A 25,528-nucleotide genomic window follows, 5' to 3' on the forward strand; every position below is an offset into this window, starting at 1 on the left:
AAAGGTAGTTTCTTATGGTTAGAGCTGAGAAATATGAGGTTGGGGGCCTGTTGATCTCTGTAGTTCCTACTTGGGAATGGGCTTTGGTCTGCCCGAAGAGAAGAAGACAGGAAAGACAGTGATAGAAAGAGGGAGGAAGAGAGAGAGGAAAAAAATTACAAATAGAGACAGAGAGTTGAGACAGCTAGTTCCAGTGGTTTGAGATGCTCTTCACACCAATGACCTCCAGTTATGTCCAAGTTTTCCTTGAGTTTTGTGAATCAAAGCATTTCCAATTTTACTGAAAAGAATTCAAACAGATTTTCTCACAGTAGTCACTAGCCAGACATAAAGGAAGCAGGATATAAACATGCCCTTTTGAGAAAAGGTACCACCACATGGTAGAGTGTAGATAATAAATATGGATTAATTTAAGATGTAAGCGCTAGTTAATGACAAGCCTAAGCTATCAGCTGAACATTCTTAGTTAATAATAAGTCTCTGTGTGGTTATTTGGGAGCCTGCAGTCCAACGAAAGACTCTGCCTACCAATGGCATTCCAACACGGGGCAAGGCCACATATATTCACATAAAACTGAGAAAAGCTTAAGAAAAAGTTCCAGATACACAAAAACAGAGCCAAGCACAGTTTCCTAGTCCCAAAGTCTCTCACTCGGGCCCTTGTACAGAGAGCTGTCTCCCGGCAGCTGCCTGCGGGGTTGAGCCGCCAGTGCACCATGAACTAAGTCGTGTGTCGGGCTTCAGGTCTTGCTCATGCAAATAGAAAAGTTTACAGATATGCAGTAAAGACAGATCCAGATGGGAAAAAAAACCCTCTAAACGGGTTACAGTGTGTTTAAAAATGTATATAAGCTTGGGATAGAAAAGAGAAAGGATATAGACAGTCAAAGGAGAAATAGTTTAAAAATAATAAAGTCTTTAAAGAGAGAAATAAAACAAAGAAACAACAAGCCATGTAGAGATGGAAAATATACAGGGAGTCTGGATCTTATATGTTATTGTGTTGTTTTTAAATTCCTTGATTGCTGATGATCGAACAATAGCCGTTAAGTGACATTGGATTATGAAAATTACTGGATTAAGCTATCCTATATATTTAAAAAATATCTTGACTTCAAAATGGAAGTCAAAAGACATGTTGCTTTGGGGAAAAGATTATGCTTTTGTTCCCACAGAAAATGAAAGGATATCAATTCATTTAGGGTTGAAGAAGATCAATGAAGACCCCTGAAAATCCTGGGCACAGATATAAAGAAATAAACCTAGAAAAACTATGAGACATATAATGTATATTTTACCTGCTCAAACATAAAACAAAAAATCATCTTTGGCTGATTGTGTACAATACACAGTCTATACTTGTATTAATGCAAATATGTATGTTAACTTCAAAAGTTTATGTATTTTCAGAGCAAGGGGACAAAACACCAATAAAAACAGATGGCCCAGGTGATCCGATATCTTAGAACACCTCTGTTGCAGTTTCCTCAGAGTTTTGCATCCAAGGCTGCTGGCTGAGATGATACAGCCTCACAGACTACTCCAGTCAAGACTTAACCATTATCCTAAATTTTCTCAGGATCCCCCAAAGATAACAGTGCCCCCAGACAATAGGAAGCAATCTAGAAAAAACAATGCCCACATTCCCAAAGGATGTTTGTCTTTGTTTAGGGGTGTTGTTGCAACTTATTATTTGTCATAATAAGGGAAAAAAACCTAAACAGAGGAGTTAGATTCAAAGTTCTCTTTCTGAAGGAAAAGGGGTATATTATAGAGAAATTATGAGATAGGAAGAGTGTCACTGAGCCTTTAAAAAAAACTCTAGTTTCTCTGGTACGTGGTTAACGCAGAAATCAATTATCTAAACTAACAGTGATTACTTCTTTCCATTTATTGGCCCAAGATTAATTTTAGGTGAGTGTAATAGTTTGAATAGTACTCCCAACACACACAAAATATGTTCATTTGGAACCTCAGAAGTCCTCCTTCTTTGGAAATAGGATTTTTGCAGATGTCATCAGGTTGGGAAGAAGTCATACATACTGGATTAGGCTGAGCTCTTGACCCAGTGACTCGTGTCTTTGTGTGAGAGGGAACTTTGAAAATAAACACAAGGAAGAAGGTCACATGATGAGTGAGACGGTTATTAGAACGATACAATGCAGCTACAAACCAAGGAATGCTGGAGGTTTCTGGAAGCCACTACAGTCTGTGAAGAGGTAAGGAAGGATTCTTCCCTATAGCTCACAGGACCAGACACTGCTGACAGACATTTCAGCTTCAGACTGACAGCATTCATATCTGTGAGAAAATGGGTTTCTGTGGCTAACCTATCAGTTTGGAGTATTTCTGCGGCAGGAAACTAAAACAGTGGCCAGTGGACCTATTTAATTTAGCCAAGTGAGTCTAAGGCAACTTTCCTAAGTTGTTTATTTCACAGATTCTCCTTGCTAATATTAAAAGATTCGCAGGAAGTGCTTTGGAGATGGCTAAGGAACTTTTGATTCTTATTGCTCTGGGCAGGGAAAAGGATTATGTTTCTCTGGCCCTTGGAAGAAGGTATGGCATGTGAAAAGTATCTTCTAGTATCATCCAGGATAGTCTGGAGTATGAGTGTCATCTCTAGTATCCTTTCAGTCAGTAGGGGGCAGATTTTGGTTTGGTCTCTGACCCAGAAGCCTGCAAAGCTTCACATGGGCATCGTTTGGAGCAGTGTGGCCTGGGAGTGAGGAGGGGGTTGTTTGTCAGAGTGAAGTCTGCTTGTCACCAGGGTTCAAGCTGGACCTTCGATTCTATCCTTGTCACAGTGTGGAGTTTGGAGGTCTTGAGTCCTAATTAACCTTTGTCCTAAAAACAGCTCCCCTCCCCCTCCCCCCAAAAACCTCTCTACTACTCAGGTTTATCTTTTCCTAATAGAAAAGAAGTTATGAAGCAGTTATCTCTTCCACCCCCAAAGTTCCTCTTTATTCCCTTTCACTCCACTTGCAAAATGATTGTGTCTTTCTTTTGCTTTGTTTGTTTGTTGAGATAGGGTCTCATATAGCCCAGGCTGACCTTGAACTTATGACCTTCTGCCTTCATCTACCAAATGATAGGATTACAGGTGTGTGCCACCAGGCCTGACCAGCTGTGCCTTTTCTAAGCCCACTTCTTGCTAAAAAATGGCTGTCATAGCAATATCAGCCAACATACAATGTTCTTTTATGCTTTTGGTGTCTCCTGGAGCCATGTGTTCATTAAGCATGCCACAAACCAATGACAGTTTTGTCTAACTCCTATCACTTCTTTAAAATTTTAAAATATTTGGTTTATGTGTGAAGTATTTTGCCTACATCTACGTATCCACCACATGTGATCCTGGTGCCTATGGAGATCAGAAAAGGGCATTGGGTCCCCTGGAACTAGAACTATAGATGGTTGTGAGGCACCATGTGGGTGCTGGGTACTAGACCTGCATCCTCTGCAAGAGCAATAAGTGCTCTGAACTGCTGAGCCATCTCTCTGTCCTCATCATCTATCACTTCTTAGAATGAACCTCCTTCCAATACCATCCTTCCTGCCCATATATATGGGCATATATGTATATGTATATATATATATGTATGTATTCATATATATGGGCATACACATATGTACACAGACACACACATATATTTTTGTGTGTCTATATTTAATATTGTGTGTACATATTTAAATTCACCAACATTCTTCCAATATCTTCCATAGACATGTAATGCACAATTCTCCAAAAACTTATGGTGACTTGTAACAGCAGAAGGTTTCCCCACCTCCACTTCAACTTCATGCAATAGAAGACAGTGTAGTCACTTGTCTTCCTAGTTTCTAGATCTTTAGGTCAGGAGAAAATACATCCTGACTGATGCAGTGACCACTGTGCCTCCTGAAGGGACTTTGGACTTGATGCTGTGACAGTGTGGGTCCTTGTTGCCTCCCTTGCAGAGAGGGGAGTTCACTTTACCTGTGGAAGACACAGTAGCTAAAGTAGCAGATTCAGTAGTCACTAGCACTGCTCACAGACTGATTTAGGTGTTGGCCTTCTGGGCATGCCTAGGATTTTACTTTCCCAAGTCAGCAGTGAAATGCTCTGCCTGATTAATTGAATCTGGATGTCACCTGTGTCCTTTCCAGCTGTGAAAGCCTGTGTGGTGACACAATGTTGATGATTCTATCATTTGGGACCTGAAGTGAGAGGACAGAAGTAGAATTCCCAGGTGGCATGGGTGAGAAATAAACTTTTGTCTTTAAAACCCCTAAAATGTGGGTGCTAATGGTGATCACGCTACACAGAGCCATATGGTATTGCTTGCCATGAAATGCAGGAGAAGATGCTTCTTCAGTTTGGCACACATGGTACTTGACAACATCCTTACTATAGGTTGGAAGAGACAAGTGTTAATGAAAAGATAAAGAAAATACAGAGAAATGATTGATAGATGGGTGGAGCAGAAAGAATGACCCTGAGCCAACCACTCAGTCTTCTGAATGCTCCCACCTCCTGGATTCCTATTATGTAGGAACAGGGATGTTACTCTCTGCCATCAGGTGGGTATTGCTTCTTGAAGTTACACAGATAGTGTGGTAGATAAATAAATGGCCCACCAATAATGCTTATGTCCTGATCTCTGGAACCTAAGAATATGTGGCCTTTTATTTATTTATTTTTTTTTTGGCAAAGGTGACATTGCTGATGTGACTTCAGGATGTTGAGATAGGAAGGCTATCATGTATTATACAGGTGGAATCAGTGTACATGAGTCATTTAAGAGGGAGTCAAGAAGGCTAGTGAGAAGAAGAAAAGAAGACGGAATGCTGGGAGCAGAGGTTGGAATGATGGTCTTTGAGGCCAGAGAAAGGAGCGGAGAGGCAAGAATGCAGGCAGCCTCCCCCCCCCCAAAGCTAGAAAAAGCCATGGGAACAGATTTTTCCCCAGTAGCCTCCAAAGGGAACCCAGCCCTACCAACACCTTGATTTTAGCCCTGGGAAATCCAGCTTCAATTTCTGTCTTCTGGGACTATAAATAATTACATTTGTGCCATCTAAGGCAATCAACCTGTGGTAATTTATGAGTCAGAGGAAACTACTCCTTGAGGTGGCATCTCCTGACCTGAAGACAGCACAAAGTAGCCTTTGAAAGGAAGGGAGAAGCGGACATTTTCCTCTATATGATCACAGCAATAATGGGGAGAGATAGATAGATAGATAGATAGATAGATAGATAGATAGATAGATAGATAGATAGATAGATAGATAGATAGAGATTCCTGGTGGGTGAGTTGTGTTCATTACCTCTGTCTATAGTTCCCAAGTACCTTGTCCCGCCATCCTGTAGGTTTGTACCGCCTCCAGATTGAAGGTACACAATGCCCAGTTTGGAGTGGTGGGATCTGAGCAGAGGCCAGACCACCTCAGGTCCTGGGAGCCAGGCAAAATGGCTGGGTGGGTGGTTCTGTTGAGTAGATGAAATGGCTTAACGCTGAGCGTCTGTCTGGCTGTGGCCCAGAGAAATCAGACCAGCATCCCTTTTAAGGAGCTGATGCTTGCTTCTAGTGACCCACAAATCTGGAGGGACAACTTACTGGTGGGATAAGGGCTTAGAGTTAATGAGTGGTTCCTAGTAAGGATGGGAGAACACCGGTGGAGCTCAAACGCTCTGGACAGCTAGCTCTTTGCCTCAAGCCTAGGAGGGAGGGCGCCTGGGAGGGTGTGTGATGGACAGGTGAAGAGGGAGGAGACAGCCCAGTGAGCCGGGAGGAAACGAGTCTAGTGGAATGATAGGTAGGAGGGCCCATAAGCCGAGAGTTCTGAGGAGGTGTGTAGAAAGAACAGCCTGCAGCCTCACACACACAGATGGAGCCGACTCCCGACCTGGGGCTTGGGGACTCATCCCTGCACCGCTACCTGGACGGAGAATTCTGGAGCTTCAAGAACAAGCTGCGCAGAGCCCTGGGGAGCTCTTCTCTCTTCCAGCCCAGGTACCCAGTGGAGTAGCGACTCCTGTCCCAGCCTGGGTTAGCCAGATTTGCCCCTGGTGAGGCTGGGTGAGGTGTGAGTTGCTCCTTAGCGGCAGCCAGCCTCATCCTCACCTCTGGTGAGGAAGGGAATCTAGCAGAAGTGTGGTCACAGCCCGCCACCTTCACCTTCCTGAGCTCCTAAAGCTGTCCCTCCTGCCACAACTCTCTCTGAAGATGCCGAGTTAAAGCTTGGGCTCGGCAGGAGTAGGTGCTCAGACTCATTTTGCATCTAAATCTGTTTCTGAGTTTCCGCCTGGCCTGGCAGAGTCCCACCGGAGGCGGGCAGAACCGACAGAAAACAGAGATGGGGTGCGCGCAGCTGGGATGGACGCCCCGCCGGGGAGGGGTGGGTACTGCAGTCGGGGTGGGTGAGCCAGTGCTGAGGAACAGCAAAGCTGGGGAGGGAGGAGATAGGTCCGTGGCACCGATATTGACGTCACCGCAGGCCAGACGGGGAGATCCAGGGGTCGGTGCAGCTTAAGTTTATGGATGTAGAAGCGGCTCAATCATGAGAGTGAGCACTGGAACTCTTGCTCCTAGGTTCTGCTGGGTCACTGACCCCGTTTCGGAAATTCTGAAAAGCCTGATTACAGCCACTTTGTAGTTTTAGCATAGGAAAACTCCGATTTAGAATGTTAATATCAGGCTTATAAGCCTACCACTTGGAAAGTGGAAGCAGGAGGATCAGGAATTCAGCGTTTTTCTCAGCTACATAGATCCAGGCCAGCCGAGGCCACAGAGACTCTGTCTCAAAAACAAAACAAAACCACCCCCCCCAATAAAAAACACCCTAAAACAAACAGACAAAACTAAACAAAAGTCAGTGTGTTCCAGAGAGAATTAACCAACTCCCTCCTACCCAGTTATCTCAAGTGTAATTTGTCTCTCTTGAGAGCCTGGCCTTGGTGGCACACACCTTTTATCCCAGCACTCGGGAGGCAGAGGCAGGTAGATCTCTGTGAGTTCGAGGCCAGCCTGGTCTACAGAGTGAGGTCCAGGACAGCCAGGGCTACACAGAGAAACCCTATCTTGAGAGAGAGAGAGAGAGAGAGAGAGAGAGAGAGAGAGAGAGAGAGAGAGAGAGAGAGAGAGAGAGAGAGAGAGAGAGAGAGAGAGAGTCTGAGCAGAGACTGAAAGTGGAAGGTGATGTCCTGATTTCGAAGTACCCTTTGAGAAGACCCTGGTATGTCTTTGAATGCCCCCCTCACTTTTCATCTCCTTTTGCTCACTAATAGCTCTTTCGGTCACTAATAGCTCTTGAGGCTATGGTCCTCAAAGTGTGGTAATAGCTCTTTCGGTCACTAATAGCTCTTGAGGCTATGGTCCTCAAAGTGTGGTCCAGGTCTCTAGACTCTAGAAGGTACCCAAGACGGCTTCCAACAGTGTCAAGATTATTTCTATCAATTTCCCAAGGTGTCATAGGCTCTTTTCATGCACATTCCCACCCATGCACAGAAACAGGCCCCAGGGACGACATGAAGGGCAATAGCCCCCAGACTAACTGGGAAAGCAGATGTGAGACTCCAGCTGCTTTCCGTTAAGACGAACATTAAAGAATTTATGGAAATGCAGAACAGTTTCGGTTTTCTTCTTAACTTTGTTTTATTTCGAAAAAGTTTCTTTTTTATAAAGCACACTTAATGGATGTATTATGTTTACTTTAAAATGATTTAAAGATTTGAAATCTTTTCTGTAATAGCATCTAGGAGGATAAATATCAATAAATATAACTCAACCAAACAAGGAATTGAGAGGCTTCATTTTAGGGGTTCAGGGAATCCCTTTAGCCTATATTCACTTCTGTATCACCAAGCCTTCAGTTTATTTCTGGGCGGGTGGCTCTTAGCCTTTCCATTTGGGTGACTGTATTTTAAAACATGGGACAGAATTCTACAATCCAAACTACTGATGTGGGCCAATAGAAGGTCACCAACTTATATATCACACTACCTCTTGGGGACAGAGGTAATGGCAAACCTGGATTGCAAAACCTCTGGGCAGCTGACTTCCCGGGTGCAACACTAGGGTGCTTCCCCACCCCTACCCTGAACACTGAGCTCCTGGCTGAGAGTATAGCTCAGCTGGAGAGTGCATTCCTAAGGCTCAATCCATGATACCACAACAAAACAAGCATACACGCACACAAAAACACCCCCACACACCCAAATGGAGATAATGTCTGAGCTTCTTGGCTGCTGTGAAGCATAAAAGAGAAACCCTTAAATAGAGTTTTAGGGAACATTGGTTGAATGCTGTCCTAGTTAGGGTTATTATTGCTGTGATGAAACACCGTAACCGGAAAACCAACTGGGGAGGAAGAGTTTATTTGGCTTACTCTTCCATATCATTGTTCATCATTGGAGGAAGTCAGGCAGGAACTCAAACCTGGAGACAGGAACTGGTGCAGAGGCCATGGAGGAGAGCTGCTTACTGGCTTGCTCCTCATGGCTTGCTCAGCCTGCTTTCTTACAGAATGCAGGACCACCAGCCCAGGGATGGCAGTGCCCACAATGGGCTGGGCCCTCCCCCATCAATCACTAATTAAGAAATGCCTTACAGGCTTGCCTACAGTCCCATCTTATGAAGGCATTTTCTTAATTGAGATTCCTTTCTGTCAGATGACTTTAGCTTGTGTCAAGTTGACATAAAACTACCAGCACAGGTGCATCCCCCTTCTCTTTCCCTTTTACACTCATAGGAGAAAAAAGACAATACCCCACTATCCCAATGTTTTGCCATTCTTTCTTGCTTATTTCATAATCTCAGAATCATAATAGCATAGATAACATTTTTACTATTCCCTTCCCCCCGCCCCTGAATGGTTCAAGATTCTGATATCTATATGAAAGTTCACTTTGTGCCATCAGATTTCATCTTTATGGGGTTAGAAGGTCAGGGCTCTTATTTCTGGATGAATATTCATTCTGCTATTGCAAAATCCGCCTGGAAGATATAACTGAAATCTGCTTGTCCACAAAAGTGGTGTTAAGCCTCCTATAGTTAATCCCTTTCGACACGCCCCCTAAATGGGCCTTTGAAGTTCAAGTAGGTATTGAGGGTGGGGTGGGGATTGTGTCAGCCCAGTTCTTTGAGTGCTTTGTACACAGTGGGAAGTTTGTATAAGGTCAGACACTCTCAGAGTAAGAGTCCAGGAAACAACTTTTCCCCTGAAGAAAATAGTATGAAACTTCCTATTTCCTGAGATACTCCTCAGGGCAGGTTTTTGTCCTTGGACCTCAGCAATAAGGAGCAGCAGGGGCTTAGCCCACTGCCCCCTCCTGAGGAATGGTTCTTTCTCTTTCAAAGACTTGTTTCCAAGGCAAATTTCCTCTACTAGAGTCCTTCAGACCCTGGGAATACCCTAACTTGCTAAAGTCTATTCCTTCTCTGTGTGTGGGGTGGGCAGCTCCCACATTTACTTACCCCAGGGACTCTTGAGGGGTGAGGAACAAGAGATTTAGATAGAAATATAGAGGAGAGAGACAGGAACACAGGATAGCCTCAGGAGGGCTTGGGTCAAAGCCCACCAGTCCCTTCTGTCTAGTCTAAAGGGCTTTTAAAGGAATGCCAAGGGGTGGAGCAAAAGACCTCCCCCCGCAGCACAGCCAAGTGCAGACCATCCCAGACACCTGGTGACCATGCACGTGGTCAAGTCATCCCCTAATGCAGCCCTGTTGTGTAAAGCAAGCTCAGATCTCGCTAGGAAACCTCTGTGGGCTCCCATACTCTTATGCCATGCTGTTGTGATGATAGCATGCTGTCTTTTCTGAGAACAGGATTCTAGGTGACTTAAGGCTTGTGTGATCTGAATGTGGTTTTGCTCTGCAAGGATTCATGCATAAGAAGTTTAGTTCCCAGTGTGGTGATATTAAGTAAAGGTAGGACCTCTAAGAGGTAGAGCCTACTGGAAGCTCTTAAGATTATCTCTTGCACATTTTCTGCCTTCCTGTTTATCTTTTGGTCATATGTCCTTAAGGAAGTAATTTAAGGAAGGCTTATTTTGGATAACAGTTTCATATTTCAGGCATCACTGTGGAGGAGTCAAGGCAACAGGAGCTGGAGAAGGCTGGCCATATCACATCCACTATTAAGAAATAGAGTGACGGATATCTGTGCTCAGCTTACTCTCTCCTTTTTATACTGTTCAGAATCCCAGTCCAGGGAATGATGCCACCCACAGTGGGCTGGCTTTTGCACTCAATTTACTTCATTAAAATAATCCTCCAGAAGCATTCCCAGGGGCTCATCTAGCAGGTGATTCCGGATCCAGTCAAGTTGATAACTAAAACTATCACAACATGTGTGGCAGTTTAGATGATATTGGCGCCTGTAGGTTCATACTATTTGCATGCTTAGTCCGAAGTTGTAAACTATTTGAGAAGTATTATAAAGATTAGGAGGCGTGGCCTTGTTGGAGGAAGTGTGTTGCTGGGGGTGGCCTTTAAGGTTTCCCAGGCCCAGTCTCTCGCTCCCTTTCCTCTCTCTCCCTCCTCTCTCTCTCCTTCCCTCTCTTCTCTCTCCCTCCCCTTCCTCTCTCTTCTTTTCTCTCTGTCTCTGTCTCTCTCTCTGTCTCTGTCTCTCTGTCTGTCTGTCTCTCTGTTTCTCTCTCTCTGCCTGCTGCTCGCAGGTCAGGATGTAAAGCTCTCAGCTACTTCTCCAGCACCATGCCTGCCTGCTTGCTGCCATGCTCTCTGCCATGATGATAATAGACTATTTGACACTGTAAGCAAACCCCCAACTAAATGCTTCCTTTTATAAGCTGCTTTGGTCATGGTGTCTTTTCACAGCAATAGAACAGTAATTACAGAACCGTGTGATTTTGTTTTCCCACCCTTGTGATACCACCTACCATGTGATCTTTGCCAGAGTGGAGCAAAAACTGGCATCATGCCCTTGCACCTCCTGATCTCTCTCTCTCTCTCTCTCTCTCTCTCTGAGTCTGATTGCATCTGTGCCAAAGTGCTTGTGTGGAGGTCAGAGGACAAACATTAGGTGTTGGTACTCCCCTTTCTACACTGTTTGAGGAGTCTCTTGTCTCTGCTTCCCACTTCCCATAGGCATGCTGGGATTACACACTGTCATGCTATAGCATCTGGTTTTTATGTAGGTTCCGGGGAGCTGTCCTCAGGTTATTAGGTTTGCAAGCAAGCTCCTCTACCCATTGAGCCATCTCCCCCACTCAAACCTCTTTTCTTTATAAACCATACAGATTCTGTTATTTCATTATAGTAGCAGAAAATGCCCTCATACAAGGGATGGGAAAAGCAGTGCTGGAAGTGAGATATGCTCCTAAACACTTTTCATTTTGTTTATTGGCAAGCAGAGGCTCTGTCACGGCAGACCAGATGGTGAGCGGTTGACATCTTAGGGGTATGTCACACTCTTCAGCCAGACACCTTCAGAAGCTCCATTAGTAGGTGTTTCTGTTCCTCTAAGGCCTTTCATGCTCCACAAGGCTCCCTTTGACTGTTTCCGGATGCTTCTGTATCTCCTTTCTCTTTATTTCCTTCTTTTTCCTTCCTTGGAACAATTCATCTTTTACTTCCTGCCTTTTTCATGTTTAATTTTTTTCTCAGTCTTATTTATCCACATAAGTATTTCATAATGTTCAAATACTCAGAGTCAAATAATATTGGAAATAAAGTTTTCTTAATGGTTCCCTCTCCAAACACAATTTTAAAATTGTGCTAAAATACACATAACATAAATTTTTACTACGACGAACTTTATATATATATATATATATATATATACATGTATACATATATACATATGCATACACACATACATATATATACTTTAGTGGCACTGATTACATTTGCACTGATGGGCTACCATCACTACCAACCATCTCCAGAACTTTCTTATCTTCCTAAACTGAAACTCTACCCATTAAAGACGAGTTCCCCCTTTCCTCTTAGCTCCTGGAAGTCATCATTCTGACTTCTCTCTGTGACCCTTGCAGATAGCACACATGAGAGGAGCCACACAGCACTGGTTCTTTGTGACTAGCTGGGAGAGATGTGATGCAAAGGAGATGTGCTTGTTCCACAGTTCTCCCGCTGACCACTGGATGCCCGTTCCTTGAGGGCTGTTGCTGCCTCTCAAGGCAAATGGGAATGTGTGGCTGCATTTGTGTTTTTACTGGAGATAAGGATGGTCCTGGTACCACCTTATGGTTGTGAAGTAGTCTCTCAGCAAAGATATTCCTCCCCATATGTGTGTCCTTTTTTAGGTCACCCATGTATGTATGGGGGTCCCTGTATTGACATAGCTATAGTAAAGCTTCTGAAGGTGGCTTCTTCTTACCCCGTCTCTCTTTCACTTCTTCCTCATCTCTTTTCTGTCGTTCTTTCAGAGAAGAGATGAAACTTAGAGAACATACAATTGTTTATTGTTTAGGTGTTCACTTCAGTAACATTCGGTGTATTCAATGTTGTGCAATCAACACTGTGACTTCATTCCAAAGTTTAATCACTCCTGGGAACATTCTGTAACCATTCAATAATCACTTCCTGTTTCTCCTCCAGTCTGCCCTCTGGCAACCAGTGATCTACTTTCTCTCTATGAATTCTGCTTCATGCTGGGAAAATGGAAGTCCATCAGGGAGAAGCCAGGGCTCTGCAGACCAGTGTTCTTTCAATCTTCTGCAGATCTAGGACTTAGCAGGATAAAGAGGTCTGGGCGCCTTGTGTTAGTGAGTTGTGGAAGTCTCCCACCCACTCTTCAGCCTCTGCTCTTTCATGCAACCCTACCCACTCATCAGGTAACAGATGGCACTTCCTGGCCTGCCCCAAGGTGTCATTTTTGAGTGATAACATTCAATCCTTTACTCCTACTTGTAGGTGTGATTCACAGGATAGGCGTGCTGACTGAAGGGTTGAGCATTGCCTCTGAGGTCTATAGATACTGACCCTGCACCAGGCAGAGAACGTTCTACCTTCAGTCAGGCCTTGTCTGGGCACCTGTCCAGCTAGAGAAGGTGGGTGTGTGGGGGTGGGAGAAGGAGAGGGGAAAGGAAGAGGCAGAGAGAGGTAGGAGTAGGGGAGAGGTGGCAGGAAGGGACGTAAGAAGAGCAGCCTTCAGGCGAAAAGGACTAAGACACCTGCCTATGAAGGACACTTCATTGCCAAGGGGCTCTGAACCCAGAATACATAGGCCTGTGTGTGTCAGCACAGTGTAAATGTTTTATAATTTACTTGGCTATTAAAGATGATAATAAGGGAGAACTATTGTGAAAAGGGCAGAAAAGGCAGATTAAATAATTTGGGAAGGGGATCAATAGGATTTGATGATTATAAAATACATTTACATGTTCAGTTTGAGGAATTCCCTTGCAATGCTGATGAAGCAGAATTCATTTCCGTTGCTTCCCCACAAAGCATAATCTTAATAAAGTAAATGTTCGCCCTCCCAGCCACCCTTCTCAGCATCACAAGAACTAAAGCAGAGGCCACAGAGAAATGTTGCTTCCTGCTCTTCCTTGCTCTGAATGACTTGTTCAGCTTGCTTTCTTAGGCAATCCAAGATTGCCTGCCCATGGGTGGCACCACTCACAGTGGACTTGCAAGAGCCTTCTTGGTGGCAAGGACTCTCTGTAGGTAGAGCAAGGCATCATAGTGGTTGAGGATGTTTCCTTATCCCTTGCCTGGTAACCTCTACCCTACCTTCTAGGAGGTAATCACCACTTTGTTACCCCTACTTCTTGCTACAGATTAGTTTTGTCTATTTTTAGAATTTAATATAACCCGAACCATGCAATTTGTTCTCTCAACTTTTTACGGTGTGTTCTAATTTAATGATCCAATCCTACAGTACAATGGGATGAAATGAATGAACTATGGATACAACAATCACTGGAAACAACTCTCATTAGCCATCCTGAATGGCAGAAGCCAGACACAAAAGAACAAACACATAGTGTATAATCCAATTTCTTCAATATTCAAAATAAGTAGACATTAGTTTATGGAGGTATAAGCCAGGATAGCAGCCAGCCTTGGTCAGGAGAAAGGAAATAGAGACTTACAGGGAAACCAAGAGCATGTTCTGTATGCTGGTTTGGGAATACCTTTCTCCTGTTGACTTGGGCGGGGAGTTACACAGGTAAATCTAGTTGGCAATAATTTCATGACATATAACTTATAATGCATGCCTCTGTTCTTGATACATTACATATTATTAGAGTGTTTTAAAAATAAGATGCTAGAGATGAAAAAAAGTAAGATTCAGGTTCCTGCTTCCCAATTTTGTATGCATGTGTGACAATAACGTATGCACTTGTTGTTTGTGGATAAGTAGGAAGTTACTCTAAAGGGTAGCAGGCGGCGTGACATTACAAACTGTCTCATACCATGTCTGGGCTTTGGAGCTTCTGATCTGGCTAGGTATGGCTCAGTCTCCTGCAAGACAACATTTCGGTTGTTGTGTAAAGCTTGACCAGAACTGGGAGAACCACTTGTAAGATGGTCCATTGAACACGGTTGTGGGTAGGAGATCTCATCTCTTCCTGCTGTGGATCTCTTCAGAAAGCTGCCCAAAGACCCTCACGTCATGATTGCTGGCTTTTTCTAGAGCCAGTGACTTGAGAGAGCTCAATATAATGTTTTCCTGATTAACACATGCCATTTATGTGTCTCAACACTACATCCCTTCTTATTTCTAATTTGCCATTCATGAAAAACCATAGTTATTTATCTGTTCTCCTATTGGTGGAGACCTGGGCTGTCCCAGCTGGGAGTTTTTCACATTAAGCTGGTATGACAGCTTCCTGTAAGGATCATTGTGAACATGTGATTCCATTTTGGTAGAGTGAAAACCCAGGACTGTGACCATTGGGTTAAAGGATGGCTGTATGTTTAGTTTTTATAAAGCCTGCCAGATCGTTTAAAGGGCTTATACTACTTTACATTCCCACAGCGAGCTAGGAGAGTTGTCTTTACATTATAGCCTCATATCACTCATCAGCAGCTGATAGCATCACTTAAAACAATGTTAACTGTCCAGATGGGCACACACTGGCATTGCATTATGGTTTTGGTTTGTTTTTCTATGATGCCTGTTGACATTGAACATTCTCTTCTATGTTTGCTCATCATTTGTATATCATTTTATGTGAAGCATCTGTTCAGAACTCTTGGAGTGTGTGTGTGTGTGTGTGTGCACATGTGTGTGTGTTTCTGTGGAATTTTATCCCTGTGTATGGCCAACACTACAATCAGGTGTACAACATCACAAAGTAACCCCTTTGTGTTTCTCCTGTAGAGTCAACCTCTTTCCACAGCCCCAGCCTCTGGCAGCCACTGAGGTATTATCCATTTCCATTATTTTTGTCATTTTGAGAATGCTATAAAATGGCACTTGTACAGTATTACCTTTTTTTTTTTTTTTTTGGTTTTTCAAGACAGGATTTCTCTGTGTAGGCCTGGCTGTCCTGGAACTCTCTCTATAGACCAGACTGGCCTCTAACTCACAGAGATCTGCCTGCTTATGCTTCCGAATGCTGGGACTAAAGACGTGCACTATCACTCCGGCCACCACAACCACTGGCATTTATTTATTTTTTATGTATGAGTGCTCTGTCTGTACGTACACCTGCATGGGCATCAGATCCCATTATAACTGGTTGTGAGCCACCATGTGGTCATTGGGAATTGAACTCAGGTCCTCTGGAAGAGCAGCTAGTGCTCTTAACCGCTGAGCCATTTCTCCAGCCCCCAGGATTAACCTTTTTGAGATTGGCTTTTTTATGCTTGCCTTTGAGAGCCATCCAAATGATGTTCATTTTGTATCACTGTATGGATACAGCATAGTGGGCTTATCTACTCCCCATGTGAGGGACATTTGGATTGTCTTTAGGGTTTTTTCCCCATATGCAAAATGTTTTATAATCAACTTTTTTAGTTAGCCTAGAAAATAATGGATTTCATTATGACACTTTCATATGTATATATTATTGTACCTTGCTCATATTTTCCTCTTGCTACCCTCCCCCACCCCCTTACCGTTTCACCCTTGCCCCAAGTGTCTCCACCCCTTCACACAGAGTTCAATCTAAATCCTACATCTGTAAGACTGTGTCCAGTTTCGGATGGTTGCAAATACACTGTTTTAAACATTTGTGGACAGTTTGAGTCTTGTTGTTGTTTGATAAACAGAAGGTTTCTTTTCTCTTGGGTGGATACTTGAGAGTGGAATCATGGGTTGTATGTGAAGTACATGTTTAATGCCATGAGAGGCTATCAAACTTTTCCAAGTGACTGTACCATTTCACAATCCCAACACCAGTAATGAGACATCTGGTGGCTTGACGTCCTTGCTCACACTTGGCATGATCTGTTTTTATTTTAGCCACTCTTACAGGCATGTGTGACTTGACTATGTTTTCACTTAGAACCTTGTGCCTTGATCCTGGCCTTATGAACCATGCTTCCTGGAGAGATCTCTCATTCTGAGAGTTCATTACTGCCCCTACGATACCCCCTTCCCAGCAACTCCTCTATCAGGACAGGTGGAGCCTCGTATCTCTGACTTTAGTTCTTTCTAGTTGCATGCCATAATGCAGAGAACTTTCTTGGTAACTGGTGTTCTCAGTAATTGGTTGTATTCTCTTTTTTAAGAACAATCCCACACAGAGCACTGGTAGCCGAGTCAGGTGGTGAGGGAACTGCTGGGGTTACAGCTGGACCCTCTCTGCCATGTCACTACTCTTCATGGCTGACCCAAGATGTCCCTGAGCATGCCAGGCCTGGCTTCTAATTCTGGCATGAGTGCCATTGACTCTTAGATTTAACAAGTCTCTTAGTTCTGTGGGACCCCTGTATGTAGAGTGAGACCGGGGAGCAACATCTGCCACATCTCCATATTTTGCAGACTCAGGAAAACAGAATAGGAATTATAGCTGCGAAAATACTAAGTAAACTATTAGGTATGACTTATACCCCATTGCTATACAAACAGTGTTTGAAGTGACCAATAAAGGTCTTTAAATGAGGAAAATATACCATCAAACCTGCACATGCTTAGAGCTTTAGAGTGCTTGTGACTTTGTACGGCTCTGGTTTACTGGCTGCCTAGCTTCTCAGTCCCCTGCTTTAAAGACTGTTAGACACTTAGGTGGACTATTGTGATGAACAAATATTCATGTTTCCAGGTGTTCCCTAATGCTTTTCATCCAGCTCTGATTTGATTTCTTTGATAACTGTAAGTCAGTTGTGGTAACAGTTCACATGAAGAACAAGTTCCATCTAGTGGTTGTTTTAAGTATATGCTTTGAAATGTGTTTTATAGTCCAACAAGAAGGTTCACATTTACTGCCAAACCTGATGACCTGGGTTGGATTCCCCAGAACCCATGTGATGCAAGGAGAGAACCGATTGCTTCAATTTGTTTTCTCATCTCCTCATGCACGATGTCACCTTTGGTTTTCAAAGTCAGGGTTGATTGCTGGAGGAATTCAAGTTGGAGACATGTTAGCCAAGGGCTTTAATCACCGGAAGCCTGGCACTGGGTTTCTGCAGCTGTTGTAATGAGGCTTCCAGCCGCTGTGAGTGGAAACAGTAGATACAGCATGGGCCTTGGGTACTGGCACATCAGCTTTACAGAAACAAGCATTATAGCTCTCGGGCAACTGATATTAGGGCTCTCAACTTGGGGTGTCTGAGACCTTGGTCCTTAGAGCTTAGAAGTTCCTGAGACCTCTTCCAGCGACCAGGACCCACAGCTTCTCTTCTCTGGCAACAGAAGTCACAAACTTCCGTTGATTTTCATTTTAGGCTCTTTGTCCTATCTTGCCTTCTCTGCTTCCACTGTCCTGGTTCTTTCTACGCTCGATGACCTTTGACTTTTCCAGCTGCCCTTTTGTCCCTGTGGCTCTTGATGGCGGCTCCCTTTGCAGCTGCTACCACCACTCTGCTGATGCTTTGTCTTCCCGTCCCGTCACCAGCTCAGCCTACTCTACGAGGACAAAGACCAGAATAAGGTGAGAAGAGACCACCCAAGAGAAGCCTGAGTTGGAGGGGCCCAGAGGGTGTTTAGGGTGAAACTGCTTTATCTGACGTTGGAGGCATGCAACTATAAATTTGTCTAAACCCATAGACTATACTCCATCAAGAATAAATCCCAAGGAGCCAGAGAGATGGTTAAGAGCTCTTCCAGAAAACCCACATTCAGATCTCAGCACCCACATCCCATAACTCATAATTACCTGTAACTCCTTGGAAGTCCTTTCAGCCACGAAAGACAGTTTCACTGGATTTAAGACCTGCTTTGATCATTCTTTTATTCTTGAGCTAAGAACAAACAAACAAACAAACAAACAAACAGACAAAAAACCAAAAACCAAAAACAAACAAACCTGAATCCTCTCCCCTCGGGCCTCTGTGGTTTCAGATGAGAAATTTGTTGCCATCCCTGTAAATCTTTCCATTGCATTGGTTCTCTCAAGCTGCCTTCCAAATTTTTGCTTTTAGTTTTTGGACTTTGAATTGTGATACATCTCAGTCCATTCATGAAAGTTTTCTCATGTGATAGACTCATCTCCCAAAGGTTCTTACCTCCAAATGCATCTCTTTGGTGATTAAGAGTTGAAAAGGGAGAGGACCAGCTGGGCAGTGGTGGTATACACCTTTAATCCCAGCACTGGAGACAGAAGCAGGCTGATCTGTGAGTGCCAGGCCAGCAGCCTGGTCTACAGAGCCATAGACAGCCAGGACTACATAGAGAAATCCTGTCTTGGCGGTGGCGGCGGTCAGGGGTGGGGAAGAAAAGAGAGAGGACACAAGTTTTCAGACCTAGCACTTTCTCATGGAGTTCACAGACTTACTCTCTGTCACCTCCATAGGTGCCATTTTCAACAGAGATGTGTTTTTATTTTTTAAATTAATTTTGGCTACTATATTTTTCAGTTATATAATTCCTATGTAATGCCCCTCCTTTCAAACAACTTATATTTCTTTGGTGAGAATTTTTCCATTTGTTTTAAGAGAGTTTGAATTTCTTACTGTAATATTATTTTGATGCTTGTTTTAAGATCATGACTCTAATATTTCAGTGTCTGATTATGTTAGGGTTCTGGAGAAGTCCCACAAAAGACTACCATCCATGTATGCAATCAACACGAGTATTTATTACCAGCATGCTGAGGCTGTCCATCCTACATAAAGGCAACCTTGAGAGAAGCTCACAGGCTCCTTTTAAGCATAGCCAAGGGGAGTTTCAGGGACAATTAGGTCATCTCAGATATGATTGGCTTATATGAGTAGCAATCATATTAGTATGTTCTAATTGGCTAGGGCTAGTCAGGGGCTGGTTAAGGCTATAGCTTTCCCATTTTTGGACAAGTTTGGACAAATCCCAAGCTCTGTCCTTATTTGGTTATTGCCTTGAGCTGCTGTGGAGGCTGGCTAGCCTAGTACACACTGACTGACTGTGGGAGCTGACTGTGGCCCAGGCTTGGCACATCTTATCTCCCTTGTCCCTGTTGTCAGGGGCATCAGTGATTAATTGCCCTTTGTTCATGGCTTCCTCAGAAACTGTCCAGTTTCAAGAGGCAGGAATTAAGGCCTAGTTTTTAGCTGAGTTATTAGGACAGGCTGTCATGATATTTGCCTGGCCCTCTCAGATTCATCTTGGTATTGCCATCATACCGTCACAGACAGAGGCTAATATCAACCCTGGATGAGGTTCTTCTAGGCTTCTGCTGTGATCTGCATGGAAATATTAGATGACACAGAGGAACCTCTCCTCCTAGGTTTAGGCTTGTTGAGAAATAGATGCCAAGATGGAGCTAGACATGCCAGAGACTTAATGGAGGAAAATAACTGTGAAGGACAAAAGTATTGGGGGATTGGTGAAATACAGATGGGCAGGGTGGACCCTGCGATAGGAGACAGGAAGAGAGCTTCTTGGATAGTCCCTGACACCGCACAGTCTAAGCCTTTGCCACAGTTATGACAGAATGTGGGTAGGGTAGGAGAAAGGCAGAAGTTTCACACTGGACAAGAGTAGTTTTGACACTACTAGGTCAAGCTCAATCATCTGCCTGGATAGCCAGACAGGAGAGTAACTTCCCAGTGACTCTGAACTTCATTCCAAAGCATGGCAATGGAGCCCCTGGACTTGACTCTGAATAATTCTCCCCACACTCTCACAGTCCAGTCCTTACACCACATGGGTTCTCCTCTCTGCCCCTCTCTCCACAGATTCTATCCTTGAGTCATTCCAGGCTGCGGAAGTGTCTGCAATCTTTAAAGCTCTGTAGAGGAGATGGAGCAGCAGCCTGATTTTAACTCAATCTTATCAGGAAGCCCTCCCTTTTCTCCTCCCAGCCGACCTCAGGTGTTGTTACCCACACAGGGCAAAAACATCTGTTCTCCCAGAGCTCTGGATTTGGTTCTGGCAACTTACAGACTCAAGGTGTTAATGCCCGTGTGGTATCGTTTCTGTGCAGGTATGATTTAAGTTTGGATGAAATGAGAGCTTTGACAAATCAGCGAGTGAAGTTTGTCCTGAGTCTCCCTCTGTTAAAGCATGTAATCCAGGAGCAGGTAAGTGACACCGTTATTTCTGCAGGAGTGTGTGCGTGTGAATATGTGTCTCTCTGTGTGTGTGCCTGTAAGAAAGCAAGACATGTTTCATTTGCTTTTGCAACTTGTGTAAACTCACTAGTCACGGCCCGAAGCACTAACACAGTCATTATAGAGCAGAGCGTGTTCTGCAGCCCCCTCTCTGCCTCAAGCCCCAGACGGGGTCAGTTTTTTTGGGCCACGTATTTACTCCTCTCAGACTAGAGAAGAAAAAAAATCACAACAGAACTAACAAAATGTCCATTCATAAAGCTGGTGTAACTCAGGTCATCAAATAAAAATTGCTGACACATGACGAACAACTCATTAAGAAAAAAAGTTGGAAACATTTTAGACTTGTCCAAAGTTTATGAGTCTTGGTCATCTAAAAGTTGCCACTTTTATGTCACTGATACTGTTTTAATCAGCTTAGCCTCATGATAAAGAAGGAGCGGAAGAGAGATGGTGAGATGGGAGTTTCCTCTGCCGTGCTAGTGTTAGAAACTGTATATTCTATAGTTCTAGATCCACTTCCTTCTCATCCAGCTCAACGGTTTCCTTACGATCTCACACAGGAAAAAGGCACTTTCCTTCAGAGCCATGGGGAGGGGCCTGAACAGAAGTAGACCTCAGTGTGGGAGATGCTGAGACTACCTTGCAGGAAGCTCAGCCTCTTGAGAGGTGGGGGTTTTCCTCTGTGGCTCTCATGGAGTACCAGTCAGAGCTGGAGTTGGGCTCAGATCCAAATGAGAATAGATCTACCAATCCCTCACCTCCGAGTACTTGTTTTGAGGAGATGTAAGGGCTGACTCTAACATTTCAAGAGGGGATTTCAGTGCCTAAACACAACTTCCCCTTAATGTAGCCAGCAACCTTGAAGCTGACTACACTGCTCTTCAGTGGAGAACATGTGGAAAGATGTTTACTTGGAAAAGACAACCCCCCACATAACAGAGCACATGGTTGGAAAAAGCAAAACAAAACCATGTTTCATTATAGCCATTGCTCAAGATTTTAAAGCTAATAAATTGCCAATCAATATGTACTTAGAGCTGTGAGTATACCTAACCCTCCTGTTGCAATTATTTTCCATTGGCAACTTATAAAAGGAAACATTTAATTTGGAACTCATGCTTGCAAAAGGTTAGAGTCCATGGCTATGGTTGCAGAGTGTAGCCAGAAGTTTCTCCAGTCCCACCCAGCCCTCCGTGGTCCAGACAAATCTCTCTCACCCGAGGTTCCATAGCTTCTTGGACCTAAGTAAACACACAGAAGCTTATATTATTTACAAACTGTATGGCCTATGGCTTTAGCTGCTTGCCAGCTAGCTCTTTCATCTTAAATCAACCCATTTTTGTAAATCTATATGTTGCCACGTGGCCGTCTGCTGACATCATATTGCTCCTTCCGCAGTGGGCTTGCGTCTCTCTGCTTCTGCCTTTCTTCTTTATGTCTCTCTCCTTGGATTTCCTGCCTGCCTCTAAGCTGTCTTGCCATAGCAAAAGCAGCTTATTTATTAACCAATGAGAACAACATATGTTCACAGCATACAGAAAGACATCCTCCAGCAGTAGAGGGTTCGAGTCTATAGCAGCAGGCAGGCAGGCAGACATGGTGTGAGAGCAGTAGCTGAGAGCTTACACCTTGATTTACAAGCACAAGGCAGAGAGAACTAACTGAGAATGGCTTTTGAAACCTCAAAGCCTGTCCCCAATGACACACCTCCTCCAACAAGGCCATTCCTTCTGATCCTTCTCAGAGAGTTCCACCAACTGGGAACTAAGCATTCAAATACATGAGCCTATGGGGGACAACCCCTTTTTGCTTTCAATGCTGTCATTAGAGACCAGAATTCATTCACTCACTGTGGGGTTGGTGGGAAGGTAGACTCCTGGCATGAGACCAGCCCTCTGCTCCCTTAATCAACCCATTATACCTAGAGCTCAAACTAATGCCAAGACTCAAGACACTAATGTGGAAGTTGATCCTTTAATGAGGCTTGATAACCGCTTTCCTACTTGCTGACTCTGGAGGATTAACCTTTGTAATTGAATTCTTAATGAAGTGTGTTGAACCCTCGATTCAGTTACCTTCCTGTTTTTGCAACTCCCCTGGTGGCTTTAGACAACCTGGACCACTTTCTGTCCTGGATGAATGGATCTAATTCCTCCATGAGGCTCAGGATTAGCCCTTGAGTATCCTTCTGGTTCATCTTCTGTTAGTTATTTTGACACATTTGGCTCCCCCTCTGTGTGAATCTGCAAAAATCAATGAAACCGAAGGAAAGCCAACAGTTGTCAGTACAGCAGGCACATCTCATTGGGCAGATGTTATGAGACTTGGCGGTACATCTGTGTTTGAAGGTTCTCAGATCCCACCCTCAGACAGCTGGAAAAGCTGTCTACATCCCAGAACCCTAGAAGTGTTATATGATTCATGCTGCCTCTCAATAAAAAATATTGAGTCATGGCTGTCCTGCCCATTCAGAAAGCGTATCAGGCCTTTCCCTCTTTCCCCGGCCCCTCTGCCATATTGCTGATTAACTTTCATGGGTGAGCCAGTGAGCTCAGAGGCAGAGTGCAAGTGTGATGATGTTTTCAGGCACACACGGTCCGGGATCCTCACTTGTTCCAGTTCTCTACAGACAGTCCACAAGCCATTCAAAATATTTCCATTCTGTGTCTGCTCTGTAAGACACAATGTTTCAATAATCTTAAAGGGGCAAAAACATTATCTGAGACCAACTAAAATGTGTGTGAGTGTGTATATGTTCCTCTCTCCCTCCCTCTTCACTTCATTCCTTTCTCCCTCCTTGCGTGTGTGTGTGTGTGTGTGTGTGTGTGTGTGTGTGTGTGTGTGTGTCCGTCCCTGTGTGTCTCTTTCTGAGTGTCTTTTTTATCTCTAGCTTTCTGTATCTCTCTGTGTGTCTGTGTGTCTCTCTGTATGTTTCTCTTTCTGTATCTCTCTGTCTCTCTGTCTCTCTCTCCTCTCTCTCTCTCTCTCTCTCTCTCTCTCTCTCTCTCTCTCTCTCTCTCTCTCGTGTGTGTGTGTGTGTGTGTGTGTGTGTGTACATAGGATACATAGTGTGAACACCATCACTGCATACTATACCGACACCTCCTATATTGGTTTCTAGTAACATCAGCTTTGTGTACCTTAGCCAAGAACTTTCTTGTTCCCCAGGCAATTCCAGGGTTGGGTCCTAGCTGGAGGCACTGCTGCCTCTGTATCCCTGTGAAGAGATTAAAACCTTGGGGTGATTGTCCGCTCTGTGGCAGGCCTGGGATGGGAGCTTTCATTCCTTCCTTGGAAGCTGTTATGGTTTGAATGTGAAATGTTCTAAGGGTTCACACACTCGAGTGCTTGGCCCCCAACTTGAGTTTTGTTTTGGGAAGTTATGAAAGCTTTGGGACACAGAATCTAGGTGGTGGACCTAGGCCATTGGGGGCAAGCCTTGAGGGTTACGACCAGACCTTCTTCCAGTCCTGTTCTCTTTTAGTTCCTGAAACGTCCAGGTTCTTGCTGCCGTGAACTCTGCCATGTTCTCTTTGCCTGCCATGATGGACGGAGACCATGAGCCAAATAACCCTCTCCTTTAAGTTGTTTCTGTCAGGAGAAAAGTAACTGACACAGGAGCCTGGTCACGTGTGTGGCAGCATCTTTAGAGACACTTGTCCCTGGAAGCTGATAGAGACTGATGGTCTATACAATCATCATAACAGAGAATGATGGCACAAACTTAAAACTCACATAATTTGCAGTAACAGCATTAGGAACTTTGAACTGGTAATTGTGCTAAATGTTCATCACATTGTTCATGGTGCTCCCAAGTACAGGTGAAAAAGACTGGTGATTGACTTGAGGGGAGTGGTGTCAATTGTATGTGGAACTAGTTGAGTAGATTCAAGCCCAGGTTATTGACTTATTAGGCTTTTCAGCCTGATGCTGCTATACATTACAGCCAGCTGGGGAGTGTAGTTGTGTGGTTAAAAATTCTTCTAGCAAGCCCCACCCCTGACCCAGAAACTATCTCCAATTAATAATGTCTCTCGAAGGAAAATTCTTCAATGGAGCCTCACTGGGCATACAAACAACACTTAAGGATAAGCCTCATGCCCAATATTGGATGGCCAACACAAAACAAACCCAGTAGTATTTTGTTGTTTATTTTTTTCCTCTTAATTCTTTGTCTGGGCACTTAAAAAAACTGTCTTTTGCTTATATATTATGGTTTCCAATTTTGTGTCTTTATAGGATTTCTGTGTGTGTGTGAATGTGTGTGTTTCTGAATTGGTATGTGTTTTTTTGGTCCCCCCCCATTTGTTTCTTTGTTTTGTCCTAATCTGGTTTGTTTCTTATTTTATATTGCTATTATTATTACATTATTATTATTTTAGATGCCTGTTTGTTTTCTAATGAGAGGAAGAAAGGGCATGGATCTGGATGGGTAAGGAAGAGTTGGGGGAGGAGAAACTGTAATCAGAATGCATTATATGGAAAAAAATCTATTTTCAATAAAAAACTTCTTCTGTCTAGACTTTTGCCCTGACCAATGAAGTTAGCGTTTAAATCACTGGGTGATTCAGAATGCACTTAGGGTTTAATACTGCTATGCCATGCCTTCTTCCTGGGACCCTTGCAGTATTCCCCCAAACTGCTCCCATTCATCAGCCAGTCTTTCTCCTAGTAATGGCCCAGGGATGGCTCATAGGGACATTCTAACTCAACATTTCCTTCTCCCAGGAAGGAAGCAGCTGGGGTCAGACTATTCTTGGCCATGTATGGGGCTGGCTGGAGATAAATTCTTGGATAATGAAGTACCCACCCCATGGCTGCTCCTCACCTCCACCATCTCTCCTGAGGCTGAAAGAAAAGTTCTCCCTGTAAGACCCCATGCCATCGCCATCCCGATAATCTGCATGGGGAGGGCAC

At 44.0% G+C, this 25,528-nt stretch overlaps 1 protein-coding gene across 1 annotated transcript in view; it reads left to right on the forward strand.

The window, feature by feature from the left end:
* Positions 1-5,856: 5,856 nt before the first annotated feature.
* Positions 5,857-25,528, forward strand: part of Acoxl (acyl-CoA oxidase like) — a 293,969-nt gene continuing 274,297 nt past the window's right edge. Inside the window, exons 1-2 of the mRNA XM_052724686.1 lie at positions 5,857-5,993; positions 20,482-20,578. Of these exons, the coding sequence (XP_052580646.1) occupies positions 5,869-5,993; positions 20,482-20,578 (222 nt within the window). The 5' untranslated portion in view covers positions 5,857-5,868. The remainder of the gene's footprint in view (positions 5,994-20,481; positions 20,579-25,528) is intronic.

This window comes from Peromyscus californicus, unplaced genomic scaffold (assembly GCF_007827085.1).
Source record: "Peromyscus californicus insignis strain IS unplaced genomic scaffold, ASM782708v3 Scaffold_7__1_contigs__length_154581171, whole genome shotgun sequence".
NCBI classification, from domain to species: domain Eukaryota; kingdom Metazoa; phylum Chordata; class Mammalia; order Rodentia; family Cricetidae; genus Peromyscus; species Peromyscus californicus.